General features: G+C 36.5%; 1 protein-coding gene across 9 annotated transcripts in view; it reads right to left on the reverse strand.

Annotated features, from left to right (window-relative positions):
• Positions 1-13,281, reverse strand: part of STAU2 (staufen double-stranded RNA binding protein 2) — a 332,019-nt gene that overhangs the window by 189,624 nt on the left and 129,114 nt on the right. For all 9 annotated transcript variants that reach the window (XM_035277251.3, XM_078352637.1, XM_078352636.1 and 6 more), the window contains 3 exons: positions 4,153-4,312; positions 2,801-2,908; positions 1,022-1,234 (listed from right to left, as the gene is read on the reverse strand). In XM_035277251.3, the coding sequence (XP_035133142.3) occupies positions 1,022-1,234; positions 2,801-2,908; positions 4,153-4,299 (468 nt within the window). In that variant the 5' untranslated portion in view covers positions 4,300-4,312. The remainder of the gene's footprint in view (positions 1-1,021; positions 1,235-2,800; positions 2,909-4,152; positions 4,313-13,281) is intronic.

Raw genomic sequence — 13,281 nt, forward strand, 5'->3', positions numbered from 1 at the left:
ATCTTAAAAAGCTGTATTCTCCATATTCTTCTTTGGCAAGGTATACACATCTGAACGAATGACAACAAAATAACACCATCTACTTCATATGGTTGCTATGTGGATAAAATATGACTAAAGCAAAGTGTTGGGACAAAGTCTGGCAGATGGAGTGCTTTACGATTTCCAGTTGCTGTAGCTAGTCTCATTATATTATTCATATGTTTTTTTTTGTATCCTGTTTAAATTTCATGATATCCTAAGAAGTTACTATGTAACAGCCTTGCGTGCAGAAAGAACACTGGATTAGAGATCAGAGCAGTTCAGGTGGTTTGATAACGATTGCTGAATTAAAAATGAGCAAACCCGGCCGGGCGCGGTGGTTCAAGCCTGTAATCCCAGCACTTTGGGAGGCCGAGGTGGGTGGATCACGAGGTCAAGAGATCAAGACCATCCTGGTCAACATGGTGAAACCCAGTCTCTACTAAAAATACAAAAAATGAGCTGGGCATGGTGGCACATGCCTGTAATCCCAGCTACTCAGGAGGCTGACGCAGGAGAATTGCCTGAACCCAGGAGGTGGAGGTTGCGGTGAGCGGAGGTTGCGGTGAGCAGAGATCACGCCATTGCACTCCAGCCTGGGTAACAAGAGCAAAACTCTGCCTCAAAAAAAAAAAAAAAATGAGCAAACCCTTTGAACATGTTTTACAAAATCTTTTTTGTAAAATGAGGGCTAACATCATTTACCTTACATGGTCATGAAGATTAAGGTGACATAAATGGAAAACCACTTTTTAAACAACAAAAAAAACACTATAAATATCTAAGGTATTATAATTATTTGATGAACAAATGCAGGTAAAACAGGTGTCTAAAAAGCAAAACAGAATTGTCATTAATTTAGAGTCACATGTCCTGCCCTGATTTCAGGACTATATATAATCCCTAAGTTCAGGGACCTGCCTTATAGAAAAACGCTTATCTTTAGCTACTATAATATTTATTTAGTAAAACTGACTGATGTTCACAAATATAAACTTACCTTTACTATTGTTTTAGGGCGTTTTTTAAAAAATAGTTTTGGCTTTTCCACCACAGGAAGAGGTGGGAGTTTCTTAAGCTCCTGTAAGACGGTAGTTGCAGCGCGCTTCTTGGAGAGTTTTTTGCTATTTCCTTCTCCTTCTGCAGAGAACTCTCCTACTGACACTCGAGTAACAAAGCTTTTCATATGTGGTGGTCCACTTTCTTTAATAACCTAATAAATATGAGTAAAATATTAAATAATGTATAGGCACTTCAGATGTATTCTCATAGAATGATTTAATATTCATACCAAAATCAAAATTGGTATTATCCCAAAATTATAGTATTTCTTTAAGAAAGCTATTATGAAGGTATTATACTGGGACTATTTATTTATGACACAATGCTAAATGCAGTTGAGACAGAAGAAATCCAAATAAACACATTTGATTCATAGTCAAAATGATTTTTTATTACTTTAAAACTGACAATTCTGATTATAGTTTTTCCATGTCTTAGGAAGCACAAATTTAAGAATATCAAACATATCATTAGATACGGTGTTAGACTGGCCATCTAGAATGAGAGTTTGTATACAATTACAGACATACCTAACTTTCTCCTATGTATGAGTAAGTTACTGGAGAAACTTGTAGTTCTATAAACCATAAGGCACCATGCCTGTGGAAGCCTCTCAAAAACAGCTGATGGATGAAAAACAAGCTGTTTTTGATAGAGATGGCAAAGGCTGTTTTACAGAAAGGGATATTTATTCTTGTGACATGATTTTAAAAAGATAAGTAGGTATGCCAAAAATACCTAGCTCCTAGAGTAATGAGTTACAGATCTGTCAGCTATGAATGTAATGTTCCTAAACCTTGTTTAATCTGCTCTCACTTTTTAAACTATGCCAGCTTTTGGAGGAAATATGCCTTCCAAAACCTGAAGACTCAAAACTTTTAGTGTCCTTCAAAATTCTGACTTATACAAGATACCCTATTAAAGTAGTTTACTATTTAACATTACACTGAAATTTTGTCTTCTAATATTGGATTCCAATTAGGAAAAGGAATGAAAGTACTACCAAATCTCAATAATGCAACATTATTAGGGAGAAGGAATTTATCATAAGCATACTTTCCAAGTAATTTAGGTTTACTAGTAACTTGAATAAATTTAATTTAATCCTATTTAAAAGACCAAATCCTGGCCTGGCACGGTGGTTCATGCCTGTAATCCTAGCACTTTGGGAGGCCAAAGTGGGAGGATCATAAGGTCAGGAGATCGAGACCATCCTAGCTAACATGGTAGAACCCCGTCTCTACCAAAAATACAAAAAAAAAATCAGCGGGGCATGGTGGCACATGCCTGTACTCCCAGCTACTCAGGAGGCTGAGGCAGGAGAATCGCTTGAACCTAGGGGGCACAGGTTGCAATGAGTCAAGATTGCACCACTGCACTCCAGCCTGGGCGACAGAGCAAGACTCCATCTCAAAACAAAAAACAAAATCTACAGGGTACCACAAATTATCTTTTACCCAGAAAATAACTTTTATAATTAAAATTGAAATATCATGTGTACAAAGGCTTAATACAGAAAAGAAAGAAAAATCAGAAGAAATCTGTGATATCATCATGATTCCTATTTTCACCACAGCCTAGATCATTTCATAATACTGAGTTTGAACATATAGAAGCACATTAACTCTTACAGGATACTAGTATACCAGTTAATTTGATTTGTTTAAAATAAACAGAGCAGGGGGAAAAAATGGGAAGATCTCTACCAAGTACATACCTCAAAACTGACAGGCATATTTCGCTTCAGAGCAATTTCAAACACCAAGCTGATCTCAGACTTATTTGCATCTTTGTCATCGTCCATATCCTTTCCTGATTCACCATTCTAAATCACAAAAAAACAGGATAACACTGAATCTTGCCGTTATAACAACTTTAGGTTTATTCTACAGTCAAGATGGCCTATTTAAAATACAAGAAGAAACAACAAACTATAGGCTGTATCTGCGACATTCTCCTGTAACCACAGTACTCAAGGGCTTTGCTGCCAGGCTTTCTGTTATTCGGTTTTGTTTTTAGTTTGTTTTCCTTGAAGGAAAAGCGTTTAATGCAAACTTTGGAAATCTTTTACAACCATACACTTATTTGAGTTTAGCCTACATCCCTAGACCTGGCTCTCTTGTTTTAGAGTTCTCTACCCCCCAATCCCCAACACCCAAGAATTCCTCCACTGGTGTTCTAACGTGATCTATGAGGATGAAGTTACAAAAAGAGTACAGGATGCAAAGCAAGAGCATCCTAGTTGGAACTCTACGTCTGGCACAGGTATCGGTTTACTTTATTCACTTAACACATACTTCTGGAGGGCCTCATGCATGCTGAACCTACTATAACTATTAGAGACAGTATTCCTGCTGTCAAGAGGTGTATGATCTAGTGGGAAAACAGGTAAAGAAATAGGAGCTCTCATGAAAGAGTACAAGCAGAAACATACCTATCATAATCTATCCATTAAGATAAATGTCAAAGGAGAAATAATCAATCGGTTTGGAGAAAGGAAAACTGTAGAGGCTGAATTGTAGAGTCTGAAATAACTAAGTGGAAAAGTCCAGTAAGAAGCTCACTGTACTATGTATAGGACATGCCTGAACTAGAGATACTGTTTTGGAGTCAATCGAGAAAGTAGCTGAAGCCATGAGAATGACTGAGATTACTCAAGAATAGCCTCAATATCCTCATTTGTAAAACAAAGGAGGACTGAAAAATCCATAAAATCTCCTCCACTTTAATCCTTGATTCTAGATTCACACAATGTAATCCATATGCAATAGACACAGTATAAAATGTAAGGCAAATCAATGTTATTTCTCATCATCATATACATCCCCAAATCCCCAGCTGCCTGGGAAGTGAATGCAAGGGAGGAACCAAAGGTAAAGTCATCTTGCAGGAACACGAGTCAGTTATAGAAGACCATCTGAGACGCAAATCTTAGCAGGTCTTCACTCTAATATTCTTCCCTATCAGAACAGATTATTTATTTTAATTATAAAATGCACGGATTTGTCTTCCCAATAATCTCACTGGGAAAGTTTAAAGAAGAGACTGTCACATGCAGCAGCGCCACACCTGAGGCGACTTTTCTGGAATAGGTTCATTCTGTAGTGCTTGGAGAGCTTTCATTGCAGCATTGTGTCTAGCAGCTTGTCGAGTCTTTCCTTCCCCAAAAAATTCATTATTTCCTACAGTGAGCTGAACGTAAAAGATCTTAGGCATTGGGCAATGATACCTAAAATAAGAAAATAAAAACATTAAAGTTAGTTAAATAAAACCATTCTATAATGATTCACAAAATCTATTTTGTTTAAAATGATACCAATTATATAATGTACTATACTCTTAATAAAATTTTAACCTCAAAAATATACATTTTGGATAAAATGTGAGTCGATACATCTACAGATAATAGCTTATCCTGATCTCCATGAAAAACATATATAGAATACAACATTAAACATAAAACAATACAGTAAAAATTATTTAATCATATCATCACAGCAGACTTCCTGGTGAGAAGTTTTCAGTTAGATTTTGACAGAAGTAAGCGAATGGTCTGGTGAAGCTACAACAGAGTCTGGGACAGGCAAGACTGTTCAGGTGACAACATGTAGATTACTGGGCTTTTTTGCAGAAGACAATTATGATTAGAAATACAGGGGCAGAGAAATGGACTGAGTACAATGCAAAGTAATAAGGAGAGTAGATTCAGCATAAGGATAAGGAGTTTAGGCCAATTCTTAAGCAGGGAGTGCTGTATTCATACATTTTACAGTGACTGAGGTAATGATGCATGACTAAAAAGCTGCAATAATGCAGATATGAAGAAATAGCAAAGGTGGTAAGAAGAAAGAAAAACCCAGAAGAAATGAAGGAGAAAAAATTAAGAAGATATGTAATAAAATCCATTAATTCAACAATTATTTATGGAGTGTCTTCTGTATGAGAGGGGACTATGGCAATGAACAAAAACACATTAGAGTAGGAAAGATAAACAATAAGATAAATATGTAGAATTATCTAGTATATTAGAGATAGATGTATGAAAAAGTAAACAGGGAAGGGTTCAAAGGTGTCAGGGAGGTAGGTTTTAGATAGGGTGGACAAGAGAGGTTCCCTTGAGAAAATATCAATTGTGTAAAGACCTGAAGTTAAGTGAGGGAACAAACAAGCCATGAGGGATCTGGGACAGTATTTGCGAAGCAAAGAGAATACCAGTAGCAAGGGCAGCAAGGCAGGAGTGTGCCATGCACGTTCAAGTAACTCGGAGGAGGCCTGTCTGGCAAAAGTTTAGAAAATGAGGAAATAAAAAACTAGGAGATGAAAACTGGTAACCAGATTTCCATAAGGCCTTCCCTACAGATGGCTGTAAGTAAGCATCTTTAACCCTGAGTGAAATGACGAGCCACTGTAAGATTTTGCACAGAGAAGTAACATAATCTGACTTACCTTTGAGAATAACCATCTACTATTCTGAAGATACACTCTAGGGGAACAATGCTGGAGGCAAGGATTATCTACTAGGCTACTGAGATAATCCAAGGGAAAGGTGACTGTGGCCTGAACTAGAGTGTAGCAATGAAAATAACGAGAAGTGATGGTTTCTAGACGAATTTTGAAAGTACAGATGATGGGTTTACCCAAAGACTGGCTATGGAATATGAGAGGGAAGTCAGGGTGACGTCAGGGATTTGGAACTAAGTAACTGGAAAATGGAGTACCCATCTATTGAGACAGTGAGACTGCAAAAGAAATGGGTTTGCTGGGGGTGGATTTCAGCGGCTCTGTTTTGGAGATGTTCAATTATTAGGCCTATCAGCTATCCAAGTGTAGATGTTAACTGGACAACTGAATTTATTAGTCTGGACTTCAGGAAAGAGGTCCAAGATAGAGAAAAAAGTTGGGAATCACCAATATAGGTGGTATTTAAAGGCATAAAACAATGAGAACTGCATGGGAGGGTGTGATAGGAGAAAAGCCAAGCAAGCACAACATCCTTCCTGAAAGCCAAACAGGAAAAAAGTCTGTCGAGGAGAAGGGAGGGATTAATTGTATCTAATGCTACTAACAGGTCAAGTAAAATGAGAACTGAGAAATATGACCACTGAATTGAGCAACTTAGCAAAATAAACAGAATCGATTTTGATGAAATGGTGGATTTACAATTGTAATGCTGAAAAATCACTGGAGCGATTTTTAACTCCAGTGCTAAAAAATGTTTGTTTCCAAGCAAAAAGAAGTGCAGCTGAGGTCCTACTATATTTTAGATAATTACTGGACATCCAAGTAGTGACACTCTATATTCAACCTGAGATAAACTGGAAAGAGCCCATCATGTAGGAATTCACTAGGCAGATGGGACTAATCAATGAAGGTTTACTGAAGGTGAGTAACTAGAAACATTGATTGGTACTGAAGATGCAGATTTGCAAGGCAATAATTGAAACCATGCAAGTGGATAAGCACCTGGAAAGGGTAAGTGTAAAGGAATCAAAAAGGAGCCTAAGGGTAAGAACTGATTAATGCCTATGATCAAAGTGCTAGGGAAACAATAGACAGCAGTGAAGGAGATGAAAAGGGGTCAAAGTTAGAAGAAAAATTACAACACAATGTCAGGGACAGGAGTAATTAACAGAGTCAAGAGAAGGGGAGGAATTCAGAGCATGAAAAAAAGAAACAGTCAATGTTTAAAACACTTAAATTTTCTTTAACTATAGTTTTCTATTAAATTAAGATAAAGCATTTTAAATGTTTTCATTATATGTCATATGTTCTTTAATTAGCAAATATAAAAAGTTAAATTAAAAATCATGGTATTTTAACATGCAAAGACTAAATAGCATTAAAAAATCACAATCTTTTTTGTTTTTTTTGGTTACGATAACTAAATAGTGTACTGAAGTGCACAATTTCCTATCATCTATTTTATTTTAATCCCTTTAATGCAGAAATTTATTTTAATCCCCTTAATGCAGAAACCTGACAGACTATATGAGCAATGCTGCTCATCTTTACTTTGTGTTTCACTAAATTCAATTTTCCCACCTCCACAGAACTTTTGTTCATTTGTAACTTTTGTTTATAAACTTATGTTTATTTTTAACTGGTTCTATTTTAAAACTTTAAAACAGACAACTTGAAATCAGAAATTTACTCCTGAACTGAGATCTTATATGGCAAACTTTCACCACAGAGCAAATGTTTACAATTAATTATAAACTTCTGAAAATAGAAGGTCCACAACTGAAATGCTAACAGACCTTTAACTGCAGTAGAGGGAGTGGGCGCCACTATAATCACTAAGGCCTGCTGACAATTACAAAACTCATTTTGGTTTGCCACAGAGACAAACAAAATTTCTGTTCATTACAACTTTACTGGAATATGATGTCATAACACATAACCATACTGAAACAATCTGCTGATTTTCTGGCCAAAATATTAATTGCACACCAAAGAGCCCTTGGGGCCTCTCCCTTTTTGGTCATCAAATATGGCTCGATGTATGTGTATGTGCATGTACATGGATATATATGTATATATAAATTGTATTGTATAAGTGTCAGAGGAAAAATTAAGTATGCTGCATTTTTAACATAAAAAGTAAAAATTCTAGCACTAACAACAGGAAATCCCAAGACTGGATGCCTGATCTATTTCATTCTGTTTCACTTCATCCTCTTACTTAACAATGATTCTTAATAATATACCCCACATGGTTTGAATATCTTATATATCACATCTCCTCATACTATCATGACAATTAAGATTAGCCAGAGCACTCTCATTAATGGCATCCAGATTGAATTACAGGGAAGATGATGCAGAATGGTTCTTGTGTGTTAGGTCTGGTCTCAAAATACTTATTTCTTTTGGTAAAGAAACATCCAAAATTTATTAACTATACAGATTGATATGTTCTACTTAATGGAGTTCCTTCTATTTTTACTTATTTCAAATATTAGGCTCACTTTTGGTAAGGTACTTGATAGAGTTTGGCTGTGTCCCCATTCAAAATCTCATCTTGAATTGTAATCCGAATTGTAATCCCCATGTGTTATGGGAGGGACATGGTTGGAGGAAAGTGAATGGTTTCCCCCATGGTGTTCTCATGATGGTGACTGAGTTTTATAAGCGTCTGGCATTTCCCCTACTGGCACTCATTTCCTCTCCTGCTGCCCTGTGATGAGGTGTCTTCCACCATGACTGTAAGTTTTCTGAGGCCTCCCTAGCCATGTAGAACTGTGAGTCAAACTAAACCTCTTTTCTTTATAAATCACCCAGTCTCAGGTATTTCTTCATAGCAACATGAGAACAGACTAATACAGTACTTATAAGTGCTGCACGTATTTTACAAATTAGTATATTTACCTAATCAGACAGAGCTATTCTTAAATGATTTTTCTCAAGTAGAATTTTGTGGTCAATGTTTAGATCCTCATAATGACTACTGATAAAAGACGAACCACAAAAACTCACTCACCCAGGTTATTTAAGTTTCAGGGTCAAATGATTGAATTTCCTCCGGATCCCAAAAAAGTCTTGAGATTTGGCCTACCCCCAGCCTCCAAAGTGTAATCCTACTTTCATCAGAATTATCTTCCATGCTTGTTAAAAATGCAGATTCCTGTGATCCAACCCTGATCTGCTGCATCAAGGGTTTCTAGGGATGGAACCATAGTTTTAAGCTGCCCTGCTGACTCTCTGCACAATAAAGGACCAGAATTATCACCACATCCCACAATGTGGCCTATGTGACTTGGCAATTGCTTCAAATGCCATTCAAGAAAGAGACCACCCATATTCCTCACTGCACAATGGTTAGGTCTTTCATATCTCTCTTTCATTTAATCCTCCTGCACCCTGGTGAGACAGGAGATGTTCCCAAGGTCCCCTCAAGAATGTCCCCAAAGAGTTGCTGCGAGTCAAATTTAAGTCTGCCTAACTGCAGAATTCAGAAAACTCCTTATGGACTTTCCTTAAAATCTGCTTTATCTTCTTCCATTTTTGTTCATTAAATTGTCTATCTTCTTGGCAGGCCAGAGAACCTAATGCAAGGGATCTAAACTAAGACCCACTAATAGACTTCAGAGATGTTTTATTGAATGAATGGCTGCTGAAACACCATGACAAAACACTGTGTTTCTGCAGCATGTCAGATCAAAAAGAGACACAAGTGCATGATATAAAATCAAAGTGAAACATCAGAATGATGAACATTATGTGCAACACTACTTAACAGCCTAAATTTGAGAAAGGCTGCTTACAAGGCCTTTTTATCCCCATGCTTCCTTCTCTTCTATCTGCTGGAAGTCTTGCAAAAAAAAAAATAAAATTGTAAATCAAATAAAATAAAATCTTCCTTTTCTTTAGATCTCAAACAAACCTTGAGATGCAGCCTATCTTCAAGATACCACAAGTCAATATAACAGTAAAGAAAGAATGTATATTGATTCCTTTCATTTAATACTTGCCATTCTGTTAGTTTTGTTTTTTGAGTAAAGGAAAGATCTTACATTCACTTATATCTGACTGTTAGTTGTAATAACTTTTTATACCACATATCCTTGCCATCCTCCCTAAAGTTACTTCATTTAAGGCCCTCTTTATGGACTCATTTCCTATTATCTTTCTAAACAACTAAAATCTGTATGTCCTCCCTACCATTCTGTGACTGCTTTATACTCCAACATCTCCACTTTCCTAAGTATCATTTTTACAAGGTGAGAAAGACATATTCCAAATAACATTAGGATTTTTACAAATTGAAAAATAATTACCTCATTCTATTTGATAGCATTATTCATAAATCTCAACCCAGCTTAAACATTCATATCTCCCTTACATACTTACGTCTTAAAATATACGAAAATGCTATCTTCTAATCTAATAAGGAGAGGCTTTGGATTTCTGTGTTTATTTCTAACATTGACTGGAAACAGAAATGTCACTTAACCTTTCTATCTCAGTTTACTTATCTACAAAATATTTGTAGAATTTATGTTTAAAGAACCCTAAAGGCCAAAACTAAGAATTCAAATGACATGTTGATTATTTTGACTCTTTGTACACGTTTGGAACTGCTAACCATTCTTTTTCCTGCTGCAGAAAAATAACAGGTTTTTATCATAAAGCTATAAAATAGTCCTTGGCACATTTTCAAGTTTGTATGTATATAAAATGTCTAGATAGGAGAGAGTTCTTTCTTTATTCATATCTATAAATTTTGAAAAATATATCTTTTATGAGATCTGTTAATTCTTGAGGAATTTCAAATATTAGGACTGATTAGAAAAGATTCACAGGTCAGCTGAAAATATGCTTTAAGAGGTGTATGGATATTCTATTTTATTTGTAGAATTACTGTAAGTATGTTTTAAATGCCTAGAGGAAAATATAGTAAGATATGCACTAAAAGCTAGGATAGGATGTTTTGAAATGATAGAATTATAAATGATGTTCTTCCTTCCATAATTTCAAGTTTTAAAAAATAATATGGTAAACTAGAATAAAAATGGAAAAAAAACATTTAATTGAAGGAAGTCCACACAAAGGTAAATCTGTGTTCAAAATTAAATTTGATGAATTAGTGAAATGACTTATGGAATACAGAACACAAACCAAGAGAATAAGTAACTTGTACTGAATCACTGACAGTAGTGCCATAATCAGGACTATGCAAAGCACACAGTATGTTAGCAAAGAGCCCCATTATTGTAAACACACAATCACCACCCTCAGTCCCATACTTGGAACCAACATAAACCTATTCTTGCCCCTTCTCTAAATGGAAATATAGATAAATTATTATCACATCACCATTATCATAATTAGGGCAAAAACATACAAAGCACTTACTATGTGCCAGGCACTATTCCAAGCATTTAGATACTAATCTGACTCAATCTTCACAAGCCAACTTCATTTTACAGATGAGGAAATTGAAGAATAGAGACATTCAGTAACCTTCCCAAGGCCACCCGACTTGAGCCCGCATTTGAGCCCAGGCAGTTTCACTCCAGAGCCCATGCTCGTAACTGCTGCACTATGCTGCCTCTGAATGAACTGGATAGATGTGCACTATAAACTGCAGAAGTATTACTATAAACTCTGCAGAAGTCATGCTGGACTTGGAATATCAAAGCAACTTAAGTTTCACTAGATGTATGAGATCTGGCAGATTCTGAAGATCTCTAGATCCCTGTATGCCAAAAGTCAAGTGCAGGATATCAGTTGCCAAAGGGAATGCTGGGACACTCTTTAAGTCTAGAGGACCAAGTTGAATGCAAAGTCCTAGTTCCTCTCTGCTCATTCTTTGTCTCCTCTTAACCCACCCATCTGGAGCCCAGGCTTAAATGTTCCCATTAGGGGAATGCAAATCAAAACCACAGTAAGACACCACTTCACACACCCACTAGGATGGTTATGGTTTAAAAACAAAAGTCATAGAGACATGCAGATTGGAACTCTGATACATTCTGGTGGGAATGTAAAATGGTACAGTTGCTACAGAAAATAGTTTACCAGTTCATCAAAAAATGAACACAGAATTACCACTTGACCCAGCAATTTCACTTCTAGATATATACCTAAGAGAAATGAAAACTGGAGTTCAAACAAAAACTTACATGTAAATGTTTATAGCAGCATTATTTCTAACAGTCAAAAAGTAGAAATAACCCACGGATCCTGATGAACAGATAAACAAAATGTGGTATGTTCCTACAATGGAGTGTTATACAGTCATACAAAGGAATGAAGTATAATTACATGCTACAACATGAATAAACTTACATTATGCTAAGTGAAAGAAGCTAGACACAAAAGGGTACATACTCTATGATTCCATTTAGACAAAATATCCAGAATAGGCAAACCCACAGAGACAGAAAGTAGATCAGTGGTTGCCAGGAGCTAGGAAGACGGAGTTTGGGGAGTAACTGTTAATAGGTATGGGGTTTCTTTTGGGAATGATAGAAATGTTTTGGATTAGACCATGGTGATGGCTGTACAACACTGTGAATGTACTAAATGCACAATGAATTGTATACTTTAAAATAATCTTGTGTTATGTGAATTTTATTTCAAAAATCATTTTTTAAAAAAATGTTGATACTCCCTAGGGTTCTATTTTGTTTCTCACTGACAAGACAGCTTCTGTCGGTGATCTCAACTACTCCCATTCACATTCTTGACGGACTCTCACAAACTAGCCCACCAAATTTTGTAAATGGAGGTGTAAAACACTCCCTTTTACACTCTAGGAAGTTACTGACCTGGTCTTCTTCCTACTCTTGTGTAATTGCCAGGGTGTATGTGAATTACATTAATTCAACTAATATTTATTAAGGGCCTACTTCATGCTGGGATGGAGTTTTGGTTTCTAGAGATGGAGGACTGCACTCAGGAAACCATCAATCAAGTAAGTACATACACACACATAGACATATCAACAAATGAGATGGGCTAGAAGAAAAATGAAGCACAGTACAGAAAGAGAGTAACAGGGGCTCCTTTAGACAGTGACATTTGAACACATATTTTGAATAAAGTGAGAATTCTAGGCATGGAAATGCCAGAAAGAAAAAGTGTTCTAAGCAAATAGGACAGTAAGTGCAAAGGCCCTGCAGAAGTAACCTGTTGGTTGGTCAATTTTTGAGAAAGAGCAAGTGTTCCTTGTACCTGACAAGCCCTGAATCAAGGAATGATTAGTAGGAAACGAGGTCTGAGAAGTCACCAGGCAGCAAATTAGGACTTGATTCCACATGATGGAAACCACTGGAAAGTTTTAAGCAGAAAAGTGGCACAATCGGACATGATTTGAAAAAGATCTTGTTGCTATTTACCCAAAGAGAGGCAAGAAGAGAGCAGCTGGCAGGCCACTACATAGTACAGGCAAAGTCATCTCTAAAAGCAGGAGTCTGAATTGCCCAAGAAAATATAGTAGGATTGCAGGCAGTGCTACAATTTCACGTAAGGATTAAGCGGTCATTATTTCAAGGTGGACCAGTTAGTGCAGATGTTTTTCTGTAGCTTCCTAGGAGCAAGTACAGCAGAGTCAGAGGAGCTGGAATTAACCAGTTACAGTTTTGCCAAACATTGCTCCTCATTCCAACTGGGAGGTAGTAGAACACACAGGATTAAGTGGCCACAGGACTGGTGAGAAATGGGTAATCAACTCCAGTGAAAAGCAGACACGCT

The sequence above is a fragment of the Callithrix jacchus genome, chromosome 16 (assembly GCF_049354715.1).
Source record: "Callithrix jacchus isolate 240 chromosome 16, calJac240_pri, whole genome shotgun sequence".
NCBI lineage: Eukaryota > Metazoa > Chordata > Mammalia > Primates > Cebidae > Callithrix > Callithrix jacchus.